This window comes from Mixophyes fleayi, chromosome 1 (genome assembly GCF_038048845.1).
Source record: "Mixophyes fleayi isolate aMixFle1 chromosome 1, aMixFle1.hap1, whole genome shotgun sequence".
In the NCBI taxonomy this organism is placed as follows: domain Eukaryota; kingdom Metazoa; phylum Chordata; class Amphibia; order Anura; family Limnodynastidae; genus Mixophyes; species Mixophyes fleayi.
In genome coordinates this window covers 127,326,041-127,348,857 of record NC_134402.1, presented here as the reverse complement: position 1 = coordinate 127,348,857, position 22,817 = coordinate 127,326,041, and the positions used below count along the sequence as shown (strand labels likewise).

General features: G+C 39.0%; 1 protein-coding gene across 6 annotated transcripts in view; it reads right to left on the bottom strand.

Annotated features, from left to right (window-relative positions):
- The window catches only part of PDE5A (phosphodiesterase 5A), a 130,851-nt gene that overhangs the window by 13,061 nt on the left and 94,973 nt on the right, over positions 1-22,817 (bottom strand). For all 6 annotated transcript variants that reach the window (XM_075200328.1, XM_075200330.1, XM_075200327.1 and 3 more), the window contains 7 exons: positions 20,862-21,008; positions 18,886-19,011; positions 17,581-17,675; positions 10,499-10,586; positions 7,771-7,871; positions 7,370-7,447; positions 706-769 (listed from right to left, as the gene is read on the bottom strand). In XM_075200328.1, coding sequence (XP_075056429.1) covers positions 706-769; positions 7,370-7,447; positions 7,771-7,871; positions 10,499-10,586; positions 17,581-17,675; positions 18,886-19,011; positions 20,862-21,008 — 699 coding nt within the window. The remainder of the gene's footprint in view (positions 1-705; positions 770-7,369; positions 7,448-7,770; positions 7,872-10,498; positions 10,587-17,580; positions 17,676-18,885; positions 19,012-20,861; positions 21,009-22,817) is intronic.

Here is a 22,817-nt window from a genome sequence, read left to right as displayed (position 1 = left end):
TTTCACTACAGTAGAAAAATAATAGGATTTTAACCTCAAAATATGTACTTTCTTGATGCAGTTTTATGTTTTACCTCTGTGTAGGCTATGAGCAAGATGTAGGAGTTGTTTGGTCCTTTTATCACCTGGGGGTATATTTACTAAACTGTGGGTTTGATAAAGTGGAGATGTAGCCTATAGCAACCAATCAGATTCTAGCTGTCATTTTGTAGAATATACTAAATAAATTATAACTAGAAGCTGATTGGTTGCTATAGGCAACATCTCCACTTTTTCAAATTCGCAGTTTAGTAAATATACCCCCTGGCCACAAGCCAATGATATCACACATATCATTTGCTACTAGGTGATGCCCTATTGTATTGTGAGAATTCTGGAAGGATATAAAGAAATTACATGGAAGAGAGGAGAAACAATGACATCTGTACTAAATCATAAGCTCTGGAATTACTGTTCAAGGAACTAGGTAAAGTCATATGACAAGAATATTTTATACATTCATCCCTTTACATGAGAAAATTAAGTAGGGAACATAAGAAAATGTTGCAGTTCCTTTAAGTGACACATTCCAATAAGGTCATCCCATACTGTCTCATTACAAAAAGTAATTAGCAAAAAGTCTACTATTCACTTGGCATTAATATGAATCTAGAGTCAAATAACAAAATATAAATAAATAGAGGCATTTTTGTGCTAGATACAGACCCGCTGCTGGACTGGCCAGGGTTTTGCTATTGCAGACAGATCACAAGCAGTCATCAACATAGCTCTGCAGAAGATACAGAATGAAATACTGAAAAGACATGGTTGGAACTCATCATGCAGTACAAATTCCGGGTAAAATTACAATGCTTCTTCTTTATAACATCCCTTTTATAAGGCAAATCTTGCATACCACCAGGTATACACTCTGCTTAAATATGTATTTAATTGTATTAATTCTATTATTCCTCATCAGAACTGGATTAAAATTAAGGTAACTGGGGTGCTAGATCTGGGACTGAGTTTAACACAATAGAAGCCCCCACAAGCTAATTGTCAACCATGGCAAAAAACTATAAGATTAGCTGTCCGCAAAACCGAGGGTGACTGCACGGATCAGTAGGCAGCCAAAAGCAGAGAGCTTCCAGCTTCCTATTGGTCCACATGGTCATAACCTCTAGGTGTGGGGTGTAATACAACAGCGCAGAAGCCCCAGGAAAAACTGTTTCAGTGTGTGGTTCCTATTGTTTTACTAAGGGGGAGATTCAATTCCCTGCATTGTTCTAAGTAACCATTACTACAGTAATTGCTCGCATTATTAATGTTACTACTACTCTGTCAGCCGTGAGCAAAAATCTGTTTTTAAGTTTTAAATTTACCCCCCTTCAATGCAACATGGTTTTGCCCAGGTGCAAAGTTACTACTTTATATGATTTGCTCTTCTTAATGACTCAGGCCCCCAAGTCCACTAGTGGACTATGAGAAAATGATTTATTGTAAGTATACAAAATCCTACTTTCTCCAGCATCCATTAGGGGAGACCGTGTACCTTGCTCAGAAGGAACAATACGAAGCACCTGTCTCTCAAAACTGGCATTTCTGCCTGCAAACATATTAGATTTATAAAATCTGGTACATGTGTGAACAGTGGACCAGGTAGCTGCCTGACACAGCTGCTCAGCTGAGGCTCCATGCCGTGCCGCCCAAGATGCATGCACTGCCCTGGTGGAGTGATCCTGAAGATTCTCTTGAACAGGCTGCCCAGCTCCACTATAAGACTGATGGATTACAGCTGTAATCCATCTAGCAATGGCGTGAAATTTGGCATGCGCATCATAAAAGACGAAAAGATCCTCAGTTCTGCATTCGTCTTGAGTCTATGCACATAAGTCCGCAAAGCTCTAACCACATCCAGAGAATGAGGAGCCCCCTTCCTCTGGAGACCTACTATTAAAAAGTGCTGGGAAGACAATGTGCTGATTAAGGTGGAATTTGGAAACCACCTTAGGTTGGAAGGAAGGTCTGGTGTGAAGAACCAACCTACCCTCATGGTAAACTATAAAAGGAGACTTGAAGGACAAGGCTGCCAGCTTTGATACTTTTATAGCCGTAGAAATGTTTAGAAGGAATACGGTCTTTTACCTCAGAAATTTCAAATCTAAAGAGTCCAATGGTTTAATGGGTTAATGTGGTAAGGACATAAGGAGGTGGTACGTGAAGTACACCCTGCGAAAACATCTGAACATTTGGTAAAAAAGTAAATCTTCTTTGAAAAGAAGACAGAGAGAAATGACCAAGAACCTTTCGAAACATAAGCAACCTTGTTAAATGAAAAGAAAAGGTAGGAAACCCTTTCCTTTTGCATCTGGAAATATATGTCCCCCATATATGTCCCCCAGACTCTGTGATAATTTCTGTATGAAACCGGTTTCCTTGCCTGAACCATTGTTTGCATCACACAATCAAACAAACCATACACTCTAAAGATCATGACTTCCACAGCCATGCTGTTAAAGCCAGCCCCTCTAAACCTTGGGGTAGAAATGGCCCTTAGTTTAGAATAGCTGGTCTGAGTGGTAGGTGCCACGATGGACCCAGCACCAGGGAGAGAATGTTGGTCTTTCTAGGCCAATTCATGAGCTACTAGAATGTTAAAAACACTCTCTCTCTAAATCTAGGTGAAACCGCCAGAGAACAGATATGACATCTATCAAGTCTGTCCTTGGATCTCTTGTCATGAAGCAGAATATACCCACCTTGTGATTTAACATGTTGATATCAGTGCTGACTCCAGCTGTACACAATCTGGCAAAAGACCTCCGGATGCATAGATTAATTGCCAGGGTGAATAGTCTACCTGCTCAGAGACTTTACCATCTTCTATAAACTCTGAATCTTGTCTGGCAGCAAGAACACCCTCTATGTTTCTGGGTGTCAAAAAGAAAGCTCAAAAATATAAACTACTGTGATAGAATCATCTTGGACTTCTTGAAATTCAGAATCCAGCCATGGGATTCCAGAGTCTGTGCAGTCACCTGTGCAGTCATGGGATAGAAACACTAACGCCTTGATGAGAAGATCATCCAAGTAGGGAATGATTGTCACTTCCTTAAACCGCAACAGAGATACCATGGCTGACATGACCTTGGTGAAAACTCTTGGGGCCACGTTGAGACCAAAGGGAAGAGTACAAAACTAGTAATGTTTCTACTGTACAGCAAATCTGAGAAGGGACTCGTGCCTCTCCCAGATTTGAACTTGTAAATATGGGTTCTTGATATCCAAAGCCACCAAGAACTCATCCTGTTCCATGCTGTATATTACCAAATTCAAAGAATCCATCTTGAATCTGAGCACTCAAAGCTGGTGGTTCAAGGATTTCACACTCAGGATGGCCCTATAAGAACCATCAGATTTTTTAACCAAAACAGGTTGGAGTAATAATTCAAATTTTTTTGATGGTCGGAACTGGTAGAACCACCCCTGAAGAAATCAGGGAGTGAATGATATTCTGTCAGGTCTGCAGGAAGCCCTGGAGTAAAAAAACATCTGGGTTGCGATCTGAGGAGATTATCATGTATCTGTTAGGCCTGTGTCCTTATTCTGAATTTGGTCTGGACAGTTTCTCCTTGCCTTCAAGGACTTAAGCCCTCATCATCTTAGCTGGATCATGATCACCTGTGTCTGGCCTTTATTAGACTGCCTTTTCCAGCAGACTAGTTCATTTGTCTTTGTCTTTGCTGCTGATTTCTGTGATACTCCTGTGTGGAGCCAGACTTCTCCCTGATATTTGACTCATGCTTTGTTCCATTGTCCTGCAACTCTGCCTGCATGATCCTCCTTCTGACTGATTCTTCCATGGATCATCCAGTGCCTCATGCCTCCTGGCTAACATGTGTCTTGTGCTTCCTGGTTAACCTGGTACTTCAGTCTCCTTGTGCCTGCACTTCATTTGCTAAACGTGGTAACCAGAATCTGCACTTTATCTCTTGTGCCTGGTCTCTTGCTCATCTGCTAATCCTGGTAACCAGAATTATCAAGTACTTTTGTTCCTGTCTGCAAACATATCTTACCAGCATTAACAAGTGCTTTGTTCTTGTCTGCAAATATATCTTACTAGTATTACTTGTTATACTTATGGACTTGTGATAGCTGTATTACCATTGACTGCATTTGGTTATAACCTGTGTGACCGTTGTTCAAAATAAAGACATTCTGCATTTACAACTAATCTCCATGGTTTTCATGCTGGGAACATTAACAGTATCCCTGATCAATGACTCATCTAACCCAGGCATCTGTGGCAGTGTTAAACCACTGATTTCAGAAGAGGAGTAGACAGGTTCCCACCACAAAGAATCCTGGGTAGCAGAATGCCTGTCATGTCAATTATTTGTCTGATGACTTGGCTGCTTGATGTCTATCAGGCAAAGCCTGCCTCCCTTCAGAATAACACCCCTGGGGGAAGAAGATTGCCCTCTGGCATGCTGACTCCTCATTCTCCCAGTGAACCAAAAGATGCAAAACCTGGGAACCTTGTACTTGGGAGTATTAACAGGAAGGAAAACACATTTACCTTCTGAAGCCTGACTAACAATGTTATCAAGCTCAGACCCAAACAAAACACCTACTGAAAAGGAAAGCGACTCAAAAGTCCTCAAGCCAGAGGGTCCGACAAGCTGAAACCGCCAAGGCTGAGATCCTAACCCCTATCAGTCCCTCATCAAGAGCTGCTACTCCCAAGTACTTCATCGCTCTATGAATTTGCACCAACAAGGGGAGCAATTCAAAACCCAGCTTGCCAGCTAATAAGCACTCTGAAAGCTGTTCGGACCAGCATTCCACAGCTTTATACACCGAAAAAGAGACTAAAGCGGGTCTTAAAGAGGCTTCCCCTGGGAGGAACAGTCAGAATCAGACTCAAACTCATTTGGAGTACCACTAAACTCCTGTGCTTGTGTGAGATGGGTAGCATGGCTTATTCAAACATCCTCTCTAAAGAGGAAGGAAACCAACCCAGACCTTGAACTGAAGTCACCAGATTGCTGGCCCAAGCTGGTTCCTCTAGGACTGCCACCTTGGGACCTGCAGGACCTTGGCCTGGTGCCTCAGACACTGGATTTGAACACTGGATCCTTGTAGAGCCAGAGGCAAACTGGAAAGGACCTCCCTCCTGAGTATGGACCAGTTGAGAAAACTCTGCAATAGAATTGGCTAGAGATCTGGTCCAGGCAGGCGCTGCCATGTCAGAACCAGAGCCCCAGGCAACTAATCCTCAGACTGGCATGCTGTGCACCAAGTCTGCAGTACATCCCCAGAGCCCAATCAATCTGAGGGACTAACCACTCAGAAAAACAACCCCTATACCTGATACCTTATAGACTAAAGGATAGAGAGATTGGAGTGCTAGAGCTCCAAAACAGCTGCTGTTCTGGTGTCTGCACACAAGAATTGAGAGACTGTCAAGGAGGAAGTGCTAAGAGAGGGAAGAAGCACCTCCCTCCAGAGCCCAGAACTGGATTGGACAGGACCACCAATCCAGTGCCTAGTCGTTGCTAATCTCAGAGTAATCCTCACTTGACCCAGCCTCCAGACCTAGGCCAACTGCAACATTCCTAAATCCCCTCTCCCAGCACTGTGCTGCGAGAGGGTTATACTCTACTCATCACCTGTTTGGTGCACAGTATAGCCACAGCTGCCTTGCAGCCGCTGCACATGACCACCTGTCAAAGCCTGTGATGGAGGTCATTGAGAGAGCTGACCTCAGAGCCATTGATGTGATTTCATATAGTTATGATAGGAAATAAAATGGCAAAGAAAAAATTAAATAAATGTTGCCATGGCAGCCCTATAAACCACCCCCCTCCCTGCTTTGTCAGAGCCTTACAGGTCAGGGGTATAAATGGGTGGAGCTACGGACAGCTATTAAGAAATTTAAAATGCCTGCATGCCTGAATCTACATTATACCACAAAGTATCCTATGTTCCCCTATGGATGCTGGAGAAAGAAAATGCCAAATAAATAAATGTGTAAATTATTAACAAATATGCAGACCTGTTATTGCATGAAAACATCTATTCAGCACCATCTATATGGATTGCACATCTAAATTTATATCTGCAGAGAGGATAGCAGATCTCAATCCATAACATACAGCAACATAAATATAGGCACATACTGTGTTTGTTGTCATTACATCTGCTTTTGCTTGGTTTTTAATACACAATTTAATCATTTTCCTGTTCAAGGCTCATGTTCCCTGGCACCTACTTGCCTAATCCACTTTAACTTTCATTGTAACTGTTAACAATACACATGTTTTGTTTTACATGTACTGAGTAACTACTGAATTGAACTGCACAAGTACTGGGTATGGGACTATCATGGTTCTACTAGAGCTGGGAAAAGAGAGTTAGTGGGAAATGTTACCTTTGGGTACAATTTTTCTTTAACAGGACTACAAGCAATTTATGAAGCTTTATTTGTTGAACAAAGTAAAATAAATAAAGTATGATTACGCTTTAGTTAAACCCTAAATGCTCTCCCTTCTCACAAGAACTTTCTTATGGGGGTTCTCTCTAAGGACCATCACCATTTGTTTAATTTAGCAGGATCTCGGTACACCCACATAGAATAAACCTCTGCTGATCACCTTCAGTGCTCATCAGCTCTCTCCATAGCAGAAGAGATGTTCTCTGTCAGATCTCTCCTGCTACAGAGAGACAGGAGCTGTGCCGAAAGTAACTAGCAGAGATTCCAGCTATATGTAAGTAGTGGAATGCTGCTTAGTAGCGCTAATGATGGGGACCACAGGAGAGGGACTGACACCAAAGTACTATCATTGTTAAGCAAATGGATTTAGGGTTACATGGTTTATTTAACGTGGAAAACCATTTAAAAAAATAGCCAGGGGATTACTGGACATATCTTAGCAGTCATATGCCATGATTGGTGGCAATAAACTAGATTTTATGTGGAAATCTATAATTCATTCTGTCAGCTTGTTGTATACTTGCCTACTTTTTGGACCACCCCTCTGAGAACTCCAGGAGGGGGGCCGTGAAGGTGTGATTCACCTGTCATCATGATCCCACCCCCACAGCAGGAAGATGTGGTTTCAGTGTCATGATTACGCACATCGCGTCACTGGTACATGCCAGATGAGGCCTGATGATGCAAATCACGTCATCTGGGCCCCACCTGGATGACACAAATATGTGTAAAAAATACAGCACTTGGTGCAACTCAGTAACATGGATCAGTATCATGCAGACAGAAAAGCAGGGTTTGCCTTCACATTTCCCTGTGGCAGCGCGTCTCACTAGAATGTAGACCGTGCAGAGCGTCGTGATCCACCCGTACATGTGTATACAGATAAATACTTACAAAAACAATTCTTTTTGTGCTGAGTCATCCCACTTGAACTTTTTTCTTTTTACCAGCTCAAAAAAATCCCCTCTTCTCCTGTAAAGCAAAAAAAGTGGTATTACTTTACACAGCTAACAAATAATATATGGCAAACTCTGTGCAATAGTCTTATTGTATAAGCAGGACAAGTGCTTCTAGCTATGTTATCATGGATACCTATGCGCAGCTTGAAGGGTATAAGACGGATTATTCATGACGCACATGAAAACTGGGCACTGCCAAGAAAAATAGCTCAGCCATTCCTTTTTTGGTCAGTTAGACTGTACTATGACCGAAAAGGAATAAATCAAAGATGATCTGAAGGAAACACAGGATAATAGAATGGACAAAGAACCTCTTGCTGATGATTTAATACTTACTTGATGTAAAGTGCCAGATCTGTAGCAAGGATGGCCTGCTTGATCATCTTCAGTACAGTCTTGTAGTCATGAACAGAGAGACCGCTCAGAATTTGATTACCCTGAGAACACAAACACAGTGTGATTCTAGAACATGCCAGAGAGAGGAGACGCAGAACAAACTTCCTTATCCTTTATGACAGTGTACCTATCACCTACACACAGTGGAAGCAATCATTTTGTGGACATGAGAATGAAGTGTTGCAAATGACTAGGACAGTGCGTTACAAACTGTGCGCCGCGGCTCCCTGGGGTGCTGCAGCGATCTCACTGCGGTGCCACGGTCAGGGCCAGTGGTAAGCGAGGCGGGGACTACTTGCTAATTATTTTGTCTTGAAAAAATTATGGAGACCCTAAGGGTGCCTTGAACTAAGAAAGTTTGGGATCCACTGGGCTAGGAGGTCATGACATTTAAAAAGCATGAGGCATACCGTGGAACAAGAACTTTTTCTTTAGAAATCCATTTTTTTTAAACTTAGAAAAAAAATATTTCCCAACTATTACAATGGACTGTAACACACATTACAATCCGAGCGTAGGATGAAAGTTTTCCACCCATAAAGATTGGATTTGTGATCAGTTCAGCCACCTTGTTTTAACTGTATTTTATTTTTTTGTCTGTAATTTTCTTACAATTTGAAGATCATATTGTACAATCAAATTGATGCTTGTTTGGTAAACTTTAGTTAGATTACCTCAATGTATTGCTAAAATGGTAACCTCAGGAACAACACAGAAAAATGAAGTTACAGGATTCAGGAAAACTGTTCTACTGGCAGATTTGTACAAAAGGTGGTTCTGTCCATATTAACCAATGAGGTAATTGAAATGTAACTAAAACAGTAATAGAAAAATGACAGAACTGATTGATTGCTATGGGCAACACCTTATTTTCTACAGTTACTTATAGAGCAGTTCTCATAAATAAACTTATGATTGCATGGAAAACTGTAGACCTTGATATAGATATATGTTCCTTGCATTTTTATCATATGTGTTATTAACAGTGGTGGACCTAGAATTTTTTTTAACGGGGGTTGATGTTCCATAGCCACGCCCCTCCTTCACTCGGATTGGTTGGCCCTAGCTAGCACTGTCCCCTTTTCTTCTTGATGATCGGACCTCTCAGAATAGAAATTTAAGGTATGAAGATTGCTGCTAGGGGGTGCGATTGCCCCGATTGCCCACCTCTGAATCTGCCAATGGTTATTAATGCTAGTAGCCCTTTATGTTATGTAAGATGTCCAGGGCCGGATTAAGGGAATGGAGGCCCCTGGGCTAAAGGGGGCCTCCATTCCCCCGTGAGGGCCCCCCCCCGTGATCCGAGCAGCGCCCCCCCCCCCCATCCCGGCACTTACCTCCTTCTCCGGCGCGCTGTACGCTCTTTACTGAGGAGATCTCGTGAGAGTGGGAAGATCTCCTCAGTAAGGAGACTACAGCGCGCCGGAGAAGGACCGCAGTGAAAGTGCTCCGCAGCACTGATCGCGCCGGGGGCTCCCCCGCTCCCGACCGATCAATACTGCTGCTGAGCCCTGGATGCCATAGGCCCCTGGGCTGTAGCCCAGTTAGCCCTATGGTTAATCCGGCCCTGAAGATGTCCAAACATTTATTGTGTCTATCTATAATAGAGATGGGTAACTTAATACACTTCAAGGGCTGCGTCCGTAGTCCTCTAAGCTTGAACAGATCTGCACGTTACCCTTAATCTCAGTAATAAGTAGAGATGTTCACTGACCCCCGTGTTTTGGTTTTGGATCTGGATTAACTTTGTGTTTTGGTTTTGGTTCACGATTTTTTTCAAAAAATCCCTATTTTTTTGCTAAAATCACATAATTTGTCTCTTTTTTTATCCCTACATTATTATTAACCTCAATAACATTAATTTACAATCATTTCCAGGCAATTTTTGTCAAGTGACAAGAACACTGCTGCTCCTCCTCTTTCTGTATGAGCAATGGCACTGACTAATGGCACTGGAGACTGGAGAGTGACAAGAACACTGCTACCCCTGTTTCTGTGTGAGCAATGGCGCTGGATCTCCTGGGGAGGGAGGTACTTATGGGATCTAAAACCTGCAAGATTCGACAACGCAACAATGTCATTTTACCTCGATTCAGATCCGAGGACACGCGAAAGTAACGAGCTGGCTCGCGAGCCTATTCGAGCCTAGTTCGGGTGGGCTCGGTTTTCAGAAAACCGAGCCTGAGCATCTCTAGTGATAAGTTAAGACAATATATTTAATCAAAGAAATAGACACCAATCTGTATTAACACATCAGCACACATTTAAATGTAAGATAAATAAGTGTTACTAGCTATAACAAATCTGACAATTCAATGTTATTTCTAGGTGATCAGATGTTCCACCAGCTTTTGAGAGATAGTTATAAGGCTGAAAAATTGCAATTCTGCAGAGAGGTTTACATCTATGAACCTTTTTTGTTTGATGTTTTTGATGTGCCCCTTGATAGACAATGTCTACGCATGTGTGTAAGTGGAACCGCAAATAGACAACAACTTTGAAGCACTCTGAGATTTCCCCACTGCCTCAGCTCTTAAATAAAAGCTAGGCCACCAGTCAAGCTTGTCGGGGCATCACTGTTCTTACGCAGACTTATGAGAATGGCATACAGCACATCATCAAGCAGAATGATGCCACTTACTATATAGTAAATTAGCTCTGCACTGACCTGGCTGTTTAGTATCATGAGGCACTGATCAAAGTGGTGGTTCTCCATGATAGAATGGCAGTATAGCTGGGCTAATGGATGTTCACTCCTGGAAATAAAAAAAAAGAGGAAAAGTCAGTGTATTTTCAGGCCCTTTAATATCACAGTAAGATAACTGATAAAACATTGGCAAAATAAATTAGAGAAAGTGAGTATAATATATTAAGTGTATATTAGTTAAAGTAAGGCTAATGTGAGAGGCATTTAAATGCAAGCCAGAAAGACAATTGCTAATCTGATGATGCTAATGATCTGCTAGCACAATCAACAATCAAACAGAACTTAAATCTGTGGTCATCTGACTTATAATTTGCATATGACATTACAACACCTAATTATAATATTTTTTAGTCTCATTACTTCAGTATATGTCAATTATAAGGCAAATAATATCTAAAGTACATACTTGAAATAATAGTTATTACATTTTAGGCATTGTATGTATGCACATTGCTGTCAGTAACATGAGGATGTCCCTAATATTTTCTGAGGATACCTAAGTCTGAAACAGACTGTCTGCAGGTGAAACTTCTGTGAGTTAAAGGGCCTGTGGTGTCACTAAAATTCCAGTGGGTGGAGCACTGACTCAAGTGTTGACCATGTAAATAGCATCATCCAGGTATCTGGCAATTGTTTCGAAGTGGCGTATAAATAGTTTTGTAATAACGTAAAACTTAATAGCTAAATTCTGTTTAAATACTCTATACTTATACTATATATGTATATATACATATATATATATATATATATATATATATATATATATATATACATATAGATAGATAGATAGATAGATAGATAGATAGATAGATAGATAACAGGGGTGAAAGGCGTCTATGGTGTGCGCATATGCATACTGGATGTAGACTTAAAAAATGTACTCGCCAATACAAGAAACCTGCACATATAAAGGGAGAGAGAACCAAATAATCCAGTACTGACAAACAAATTTAGGGCGTACAGTCCCAAAACCAAGGTGTGTGCATATGCAGTACCGACAAGCAAATATAACCAGTATGAACCTAGCCATCTGGAATTGTGGGTTCATACTGGTTATATTTGTTTGTCGGTAATGCATATGCACACATCTTGGTTTTGGGACTATACTCCCTAAAATACTACACTATAGGCATCTTTCCACTCTGTTTTGCTATGTAGATTTGATTATCGGCTTCACCTTCCGAAGTTTGAAGGGAGGCTGCCACTTTGTATGAAGGAGGTATTCTGGTGTGAGCTATGACTGAACTATTTCTATACAATCTCGAACTGAGCATATAGTGCTTTTTCTTGATGCTACAGCTTTTTTTTTTGCTTGTATAATTTTTAAATCTTACAGCTGGTAATGGAAACATGTAACTGAGTGTATGTGAAGAATCTTTATATATATATATATATATATATATATATATAAATAAATAAATATATGCACACATACATACATATGCACATGAACTAGATGACTTGTCAGATATCTTGAAGACGCTGTGTGCTTCGATACAAGTTCACAGTTCGTGAATGTTCTATATAAGTTTTTTATGTTATGTCATAAAGTTTCAGTTTATAAAATAATGGAAAGGAACACAGCACTCCAATTACACTTAAACACTATTTACTTTATTGCCAATAATAGTATCCATTAGAAACTGAAACATTACTCTATTTGACATAGCATAACAAAATTATATAGAACATATTAAGTTCATGAACTGTGAGCTGATAATATTGCAGCCATTACATGCTTAGTTACCATATAGACATAACAATACACTGTATTGTTTCATATACAGTATAACGTAATGTACTAGATATAATTCAATTTTAAAAAAGGAGAGTTATCTTATGCCAACTCATTAGTACCATACTGTACACAGAATACATCATAATGTCTTCAAAAAATACAGTGCAAGGGGTGAAAATTAGATTCTGTTTTGCACATAAGTTAAATACTGACTGTTTTTTCATGTAGCACACAAATACTTGATAGCTTATTTGTACACTGAAATTTAAAGTTGATATTTGTGTGCTACATGAAAAAAGAGTCAGTATTTAACTTATGTGCAAAACAGAAAACTAATTTTTACCCCTTGCATTGTCCAAAAGACTTAAATAAGAAACTTCTTAATTTAAGTTCCTTAATGAATCAGGCCCTTAATCTTTAAATTTTGTACCAATAAATCATTTATGCTATGAAATCTTGTAACAAATTTCTTGGGTAGTTTTTCCTATATGTGTCAAACCACACAGGCACAGAAAAACGTTCTCTAATTTCAAGCACCATTCTGTGGTACGAGTATGAGTTCTAGAAGTTTTACATTTGCCCTTACTAATTTTGACCATAAACTCTAATTTATACAAGGTCAATGTTTATGATAAAAGTCCTCTATGTATGGCTAACAGGTTTGAATTTTTCTCCACTGATTATTAATCAGTGTTAACACTATATTCATATATTGGTTATAAGCATTAGCAACATTAATTCTATAGGACCTATATCTTAGGCTGATATTGAGCTTTAATATAAGTATCTACATGAGGCATTCAGAAAACTCTCCTCTTCTTAGTAGTCTGTCAGCTATCTGACCACCCTTTGCTAGTCACTTAAATGGTTGCTTAGCAGAATCCTGGTGAACATGCTTCTGAACTATGCTGTCAGAGATTCCCAGGTCATTCAACACTATGAGTCTGAGTCATTAAGGAACGTATCTCTGTTTTTTGTGCGTATCATACGCAATTCCACTCGGTGCATGCCCAGAACGAAGACACTCGGCTGTCAACGAAAGCAAGTCCGCTACGTATGCCAACGCAAATGACAGCTATGACGGTCTACGATTTCAGGGAGTGCATTGGGCGGGGAAGGGACGTATGCATGTACTCGATGCACAATGTGGGCGTGCCAAACTCAAGTGAATGCAGCCACGTCGTAATGAAGCTCTGTGTGTGTAAAAGTTTCTTGTTTTTCTGCCGTATCTCTTGCACCAGCTAAGGGTCTAGTCTAAGTCATGGGTAAGTATTGTATGCATGCTATAACATGTGTCTGCAATCAGGAGCCACTGTAACAATGTATTTTATGTACAGTAGACATTAAGGACAGCCTAACTCTAATGTTTTTTAGCGGTGAAAAAAATTATATAAAAACATTTTTCTTATACAATTTCCATTTCTAATCATAAATTACTATATTATTGACAGGTAACATTAATTGATTTTTTCTGTGCGTTCTTATGAGATTTCATGTTTCACATACGTATTGTCCGCATCCTGCAGTGTTTGGTCTTGTAGAGCAGAGTGAACCTACACCCATTGTCATCACCACACGTATCTTGAGATCCGCTCCTTGCTGACTACGGGAGTACGCAGAGCCGATTTACATGCCGTTGAGAACAACAGCACGATGCGCTCGGTATATGTGCCTTAATGACTCAGGTCCTATGAGTGCTTCTATACATTATACAGAATATAGAGACGCAGTCACAGCACTGAATTACCAGGGGATCTCCATACTGCTAAGTAACCCTAGTATAGTGGCAGCAGAAATAACCAGGGCACCTGTCACACTGGCTTGACAGTAAGTGGCCAGATCACGGATTGCTTTGATCTGTTCTTGGGGGTCAGAGAAATTGTACCATTAAGCTCATAAAGAAAATTGATGTACAGATGAGTAAAAGGACTGCAATATATCCAATTTAGCAATATTCTCACTGTCATTCAAGTAAATGACTATTTTCCAATCACAGGGATTTTCAGCCACCAATACTATCTAAGGCCTTCCGTAGCATCCCCTGCACTTCCCTTTCCACCCCAATTTATCTGGTAGCAATCACCACTATCCACGTCCCAGTGGATGAAAAGCAGTGCATTCCCTGGCTGCATGTAGCTTACAAGTCATCTGATGAACGCACTTTATGCTCTTTCCTTATATAAATACTTCAATATTTGAATAATAATAATAAACATTAAAAGCAATTGCAGGATTCACATGAACAAGATGATGGCGGCATTTGTGCGATATCTTGAAGACGTTGTGTGCTCCGTTATAAGTTCCCAGTTTGTGAATTTGATATGTTCTATATAGGTTTGTTAAGCTATGTTATAATGTTTTAGTTTATATAATAATGTGAAGGACCACAGCACTCCAATTGCACTTAAACCAATTTGCTGTATTGGCAATAACAGTACTCATTATAAACTGAAACATTACTATATATGACATAGCATGACAAAATTATTCAGAACATATTAAATTCATGAAAAAGTTTGTAATGGAAATAGTAAAACCAGCACTTCAAAGTCCAAAATACTATTCTTTCATTAATGCAAATCTTTATGTTTTACTCCTAAATTATTGTTATGCTTAGCTTCATTTATGGTCTAAACTAATCCTCACAGTCAGAGGAATTGTGGACTGTCCTTATTTCATATGTCACTTTTATTTAAATGTTTTTATTACATTAGTTAAAAATTGCAACTAGAAATAGTCTTGGCCACAGAACAGGAAACTGTAAATGCACCCAATTTTAAAGAATGAGGTCCAATCTTAAATTCCTTTTGCAGGAGAAAAAGACTTTGTGCCTACTAAGCATCTGAGACAACTTCTGTAAATGCGCCCCCTACATCAATTTATCTCGCAAAATAAGATATTGTTTTTTCCACTTTGCTGAAAATCTCTGTGCATTTATGCACCTAGGGCCTGATTCATTAAGGAACTTAAATTAAGAAGTTTCTTATTTAATGAATCAGGCCCCTAATCAGCAAGGAAAGACCCAGAGAAGTATACAATACACATGATTGCTAGATTTAACTTAATCACTATTTTTTTGCAACTAAAGGCTCTTCTACAAGTATAAGAATAATAGGCACCTAGGGCCTGATTAATGAATCAGGCCCTAGGTGCATTTATGCACCTAGGGCCTGATTCATTAAGGAACTTAAATTAAGAAGTTTCTTATTTAATGAATCAGGCCCCTAATCAGCAAGGAAAGACCCAGAGAAGTACACAATACACATGATTGCTAGATTTAACTTAATCACTATTTTTTTGCAACTAAAGGCTCTTCTACAAGTATAAGAATAATATGTATTTTTTTTCACCATGGTATACTGTAATTTATTAGGGACATAAAAATGTTCCTAATACTAGTGTATCCATTTCTTAATGTTAACAAAACTTTCCAACCACTTGCAGCTATGATTCATGGTTTCAAATTAAGATTACAGTTATTTGTGGTTATTTAAATCTATGCCAAAATGTTCAAAACTCTGTTCCCTCTTACTAATATCAGAGCATCCCCCTACTTTCACGTAGTTATAAGGACAATGAAAGCACTAGTGTTACATATTGTACAACTGCTATGCATATGATCTCCTCTTACATCCACAGATGTCTGGAGAAATTCAGAACACTCAATTCCAAACCACAAAGGCTGTAACTTTTTATTTGACTCTAAAGTAGTTTTATGGTTTGTAATTATTTTGCACCAGTTGTCATAGCTTTGGTTGTGTAATCTCACACTGTTACTTAAGGGGATTTTTATGTGGAACTTGGTCTTGTTCCAATTACCGGAGATACAAGGCTCAGCTAGTCACACCAAGTACATGTGCATTCAAAAATAGTATTTAAACGTTACTTCTTAAGGCAGAAAAGACTGCTCAATGGGTGGGACTTAAGAGATATCATCTTTTTGTTTTTTTAAATCATGTCTTTTAAATAATAATAAGATGATTTGAAATCAAATATTATTGTTTGTGATGCTTCTTATGGTTGAAAAACTATGTTAAACTTAACAGCTTTTCTGCAGCACTTACTGTTAACTTTTGCAGAGTGCAGCAACATTGTTGCAACAAAGGAGCAAAGTTATCAATAGTCATTTATGCCTGACAAGTTCGAGAGCAGTGATTAGGGAATAGAGGGGCATGTGAAAGCTCAGACTATTATCTCCTCAAACTCCCAGGTTTCTCAAACATATATTCAAAAGTGGTACAAAAAGGAAGCATACATTACAAGAAAAAAAACACCATTTAAAATGCACTTTGATAACCTTACACATGAAACATATATAATGTTCTTTAACACATAAAGGGGCATATTCAATTGCCCGCGGTTTCCGCCGCAGAAAAGCTATTACCAGTATTATGGTAATAGTAAGCTGGATATCCCTGAGCCGCGAGCTGAAATCCAGCGAGAAAAGTACCGTAATACCGGTATTTACGCGCACTATTACCGTAATGATGGTAATAGTGCGCGCGCCACGAGAATTTTGGCTATAACGCCAACAATTGAATATGCCCCATAGTACGGCTGATAATAAGTAATTTAAAGACCCATGGTGTTGAGTGCTGATTAATATAAAAAATCTTTGGGGCATATTCAATTAGCTTTTGGATTTGCGGTAACGCGCCGGAACAGCCGCGAAACGTAATACACGGTACCGCAGTAACGTGGATTTTCGTTCGCAGCCCATAGGGTTGCGAATGAAAATCCGCGTTAATGCGGTACCATAATACCCGCAATAACGCGCACTTTTCGCGGCAACGCGCGTTACCGCGAATCCAAAAGTAAATTGAATATGCCCCTGTTAAAAAGGTCAATAGAAGCATGGTGAAATTGATTGGAGCAGCATGGTGGCTCAGTGGTTAGCACTTCTGTATCACATCAATTTATACTTCTGATTTATATATTGTATTTATATATTATTATATAAATAAATGATGATGATCATGATGATGATGATGATGATGATCATTGGTTACTGGGAAGTCCAACTAGGATCCTATCATGTCCCCTCAAAACAGAATTTCTTACAACAAACCATTCATTTTCTAAGTAAGACTTATGTTAATTGCCTCTGTTATCATTGAGTTGAGTCAGCCATGTTTGGGAATAAAACACTTCAGAGATTTCAAAACAACACAGTTGCAAATTTAAACTCAGAGTACAATTAGAATTTGACCAAGACCACTGTGCAGGTCCATTTTTATATCACACATAATACACCTATAGCAATCAAATATATAATGACCAATGTTTAATTCAGAGCTTCGCTTACCTCTGTATAAAAGAATTGTTAACCCCTCTGTGATCCAAATCATGGCTTAAAGTGGCAATCACCAACGACAAAATCTCTAGATCACTCAGTTTATTCTATTGGAAAACAACAATGCATTAAATGATATAATTGATGTGAAATGCAAAATCAAGGGGAAATATGACAGTACACATCATGCATTTTTTTAAAATGGCTATTTTAAAATAAAGCACATTGCACTCATAGCTTATTCACATGAGAAAATAAAAAAAAACAATGAGACATTCACTGTACTGGAAACGATAGCTAGGTGTGTCATCGCTAGTTATGAATAGTGTTCTTAGGTAACCAAACTAATTCAGTGAACAGAACACAAACTATTGACAAGTAAAAACCTGACTGCTGTGCAAAAGCCTTCTATTGACTCAGTGCATTTGCAAACACATCAAATGATGCAAATAAATAAATCAGAAAGAAATACATTCATTAATCATTTTTTTTTTAACATTGAATACATTTTCATGATATTGTCACAGTGTCATATCATGACGTGTTCATGATATGTTGTTATTGTTAATCTGGTTTAAATTAGCACAATTCTCTACATTTCAACAACAGATGCTGTCTTTCTTTTAGTGTCTTCCCCTTCATCATGTAAGAAAGAGAGATGTTCTTCCCCAGAATCCTCTCTGGTGTGGGGAGCCAGACCGTACTGTTCATGTAAAGGCAATTGTTGCTCATGGAGCAGGACATCTCAATCCATCCAGTCAGATTTAACAGGGCAGAACAGAAGGACCCTATATTTGTTACATGGTGTTGGACATAAATGGACAATAGGCAGTCACCATAAATATTAAAGAATCATCTATATAACTTAAATATTATAAATGGCTGATGGTCACAAACTAAAAGTGAATACAGCGTGAGGTCTCAACACAGAAGTGTGACATGCTTGCTTTACCATTTTCACTATAATTATCTTAAAATAATCCCATAGCAAAATTTGCTATGCAACATATATGTGGTATTTGTCTGTAAATGTTCTGTGAGCAGATGTTCGTTGTAATTATTTTGTAGAACATTTGCCACAATTTGTTTTAACACATGCCTTTGATTTACTAGTTTAAAGATTCCTACTCACACTACGTTAAGAAAACAATAGGGTTCATGTACTGTAAAACTATATATTTTGAAACTAAACACAAGACATTTAAACAGTCCTTGAAGGATAATTATCACATTTTATGTTCTACATTGATAAAAAAAAAAAATACTTTTAAATACATGGCCAAGATAGGTTACTTTCACTTGAATTTAGTCCTGTACCTGAATCTTGCCAGTCTTCAGGGCAGCAAACATGCACTGAGCTGTATTGAAGGCATGTCTCCAGTTGTGATAGGCTACATTCTTCCTATAATTTTTTTTTACACTTAGAATCCATCTACAGAGAGTCTGCAAATAAAATCAATATAAAGTAATTAGTGAAGAAGTCATGAATTTGCTTATTTTTCTTTATAATACACAAAGAAATATTTGGTCACACAACATAATTAATTTGATACAGTTATATCTTGCTCTAAAATAATAAAGTGTATTACTGCAAACAAGGGCATATTAATCAAGGGGCATAAGGAGCATTTGCCTTGGGCTCACCAGGACAATGAGTCCACCATTTGGCTTCCTAGTAATGGCAACAGGATAGGAGATCATCCTGTTGTCCTAGGAAGACAAGGGACCCCTTGTATCAAAGAAAGAGAAACTAATCCTAAAATATCTTGGGTGAAAACTGAATAAGAACCCCAATATTAATCCTAATCCTTACATAGTTTTAAAATCAGATCAAGTAATACATATACAATTACACCAAATTTTTATCCTAAATCAGATATGAAACAAAGTCCTATTCCCAAATCACAAGATTAAAGCTTTTAAACTGATCCTAACAGTCACAAATCCTAAAACGTTTACAAATACAAGAAACCCTCTGACAGCATAATTTATACCAGTGGAATCATAAGAAAACATTATACTTTTGGGACACAGATGTAGCATAATCCTTTCTGACAAATGGCGCTGTCAAGTGACCCAAAAGTTGCAGGAGATGTCCTCAATTGTACCATAATAACACAGCCCACTCATGGGACGCCTATTACATTGTGGAGCACTTAAGAGAACCACGTAAGCAATGGATGTGTGTACAATCTCTCTTTGTGGTTCATCTGCACAGTTACAAGTTGTTAAGCAGAGAGCTGTGGAGGCTTCCAAATGTGATCTATGACCTGGGCCCACTAATGTCTGAAACTGGCATTATTTCCTATAATGTGCAAGTTGAATTTAGAAAAAAATATTTGCCATTAAGACATTCATAGTGAGATCAGGGAGCCCACAAAGGGCACTCTGTGAGGGATAGGTTGCTAGAAAATGTGATAACTGTTGCACCAGGACACAACAATTCTAAAATAATAATCTACATAAAAAAATGTATTATGATATTATCATTGGAGAGTAAGGATCTTATCAGTTATTAACTAGCTATTGTGATGTCATCACCTTAGCATTCATTGGGAATAACGTATAGCAGGACATCACGTTGAAAGTTATGCACCTCATTTAATGCAATATGCCTTTCTAACAAGCAATTAAATTATATATCTACTTAAAAGATGTCCTTCCCATTGTGCCATTATAGTCTGCACATGGGACCCTGATGGGACCATCATCTAGAGCAAAGAAGTGCCTCATTTACAATAGATGCCATATTGCAATTCAAAGACATGTGCTATGGTGTGAATCAGTCAAACAATATCCAAACAAACAGCAATCAGCTTGAGCGCACTATGGTTGGCATTCTGCTATTCTTATTGTAGGACTAAGCTGGGGACTGCAAGACTTCACCCACTAGACAGGGGGCTGGAAATCTACCCTTCCTCCAATCTGGTATAAGAGGGGATAAGGTTACCAGCATTAGGAAGTGGGGGCTACTAAGATCACCCTGCAACACACCCATACACATTTACCTTCTAATCAATGTGGTATGGAAGGCTTTACACTTTTAGGCATCTCAGGGATGATATGATTAGGAAACTCCTCTCCATGATTACAGCTTACAAATTATAACACAAATCACAAAAACAAAGATATTATTTGAAGTGAACACACAGGGCGATCCATGGCTGTATCGGTTTCCTCGGTTAGGACGTTACTAAATTAATGTGCCCTGAATAAACTGAATACTGCAATTAAAAAATAATTTATTAGTCCCACGTTAGTCTGGTTTAGAATAGTTTTCACAGTGTCCCTACCTCATATTTCATTTGGAAGGTCTGCACAAGGTTGAGGTCTGTGAACATTCGACTTGTGGCTAATGTGGTTTCCATGTCAGAAAGCTCAAAGTCACTGAAGTAGAAGTCTGTTAATTTAAGTGATTGTGCAGATGGCACGACAGCTCCCTATGAAGACAAGAAACATCAATTAGATGGAAGCACATCGCAAAACTCATGGATGAGCATCATGCAAGAGGGAATAGGAAAAGAAACAGGGATTTTGTTGCTTAGTACTTGAAAGATAAAACAGGATATACAGTATATTTATTATTGAAGAGCGTGTTATTTTCTAGGGTGGCTTCCACCACATGCAGATGCAGTCACATATGAAACTACAATAACAATGAAGCATTTTAAGGTTGATCTGGTACATCTATGTCTTTCACTAACAAATTATCCTCTGTGTATTTTTCTGTAACTTTTCTAACTCCCTTACCAGCCAGTCTATTATCCCAGTTGAGGCATATTGATCTTTGTGTACTCTAAGTCACTCTGCGGGTGGCCAGACAGATGGCCCTGGTAGTATAAACATAATCATAATCATGCAAATAAAAAAATGAATGGATAAGTAATTCCACACTGGTTTCCCCCTTTTGCCCTAGTTAAAAGTTGCAACACCCTAGTTGCAGATCTGGTAATGTCACATGTGCACAGCACAGTGGCCTAGTGGTTAACACTTCTGCCTCACAGCACTGGGGTCATGAGTTTGATTCCCGACCATGGCCTTATCTGTGTGGAGTTTGTATGTTCTCCCCGTGTTTGCGTAGGTTTCCTCCGGGTGCTCCGGTTTCCTCCCACACTCCAAAAATATACTGGTAAGTTAATTGTTTGCTATCAAAATTGACCCTAGTTTCTCTGTGTGTGTATGTTAGGGAATTTAGACTGTAAGTTCCAACGGGGCAGAGACTGATGTGAATGAGTTCTCTGTACTGCGCTACGGAATTAATGGCGCTATATAAATAACTGATGATGATGATGCTCTGGTCTGTGGGAGGCGGAGCACAAACTTACCCCCAGAACAACTCATAAGCATTATCAACGGGTCCTCACACTGCTGTTTTATGTAACATAAAAGAAGATTTTCAATGGGTGTCATTAACAATTGAGAACATGTGTAATGCAGCAATAAAGCCCTGTATAACAACTGCATGAGCAGTAAAGGGCTGCAGCACCATAAAGATGGAACTAGGGGGACCTAAGTTTGAATAGTACACTTAGTGATCTATGTGCTCAAAACCACAGGCTACAGATACGGGGCCTGATTCATAATGAAAGGCAAATGTCGATATGTGCTGTATTTTGCGTTAAATTGCTCTGCGCATTCCAAGATACGAACTATACGCCAGGGAAAGCAATTGCGTGCAATTTATCTTCGAGCGCAAAGGACAACAAGCTACAATTTATTGGATGGATGGGGGGGGGGAAATGAGAGTAGGTACATAGTCAATGTACAGTAAGGGCATGCCAAGGTCGAGCGCATACAGCAGCATCTGCTTCAAGCTTCGGACATCTCTAAGGTACGTGTTTTTCTGTCTTATCACTTACAATAGCTATAGGTCTGGTCTAAGGGCCGAGTGATAGTGATGATTGTCACATATGCATGCTAGAACATGTGTTTGCAGTCAGCGGCAACTGTACAAATGCATTTTATGTACAGTAGACATTAATAATATCCTCATTAATGTATTTTATGGGAAATTAAGTAAAATAGTCATTATTGACTATATTATTAATAGGTAACTTTAATTGATTTATTTTTCTGTGCGTTCTGCTGGGACTTTATATTTAACATGTGTATTGGACGTATCCTGCAGTCTGCCAAAGTAGAGCGGACCTAGATCCATATTCAACAAGACACGGTTCTTCAGATCCGCTTGTAATTGAACATGGACACGTGTATGTCTGAATTAGGTGTGCTTTTAAACAATGCACTAT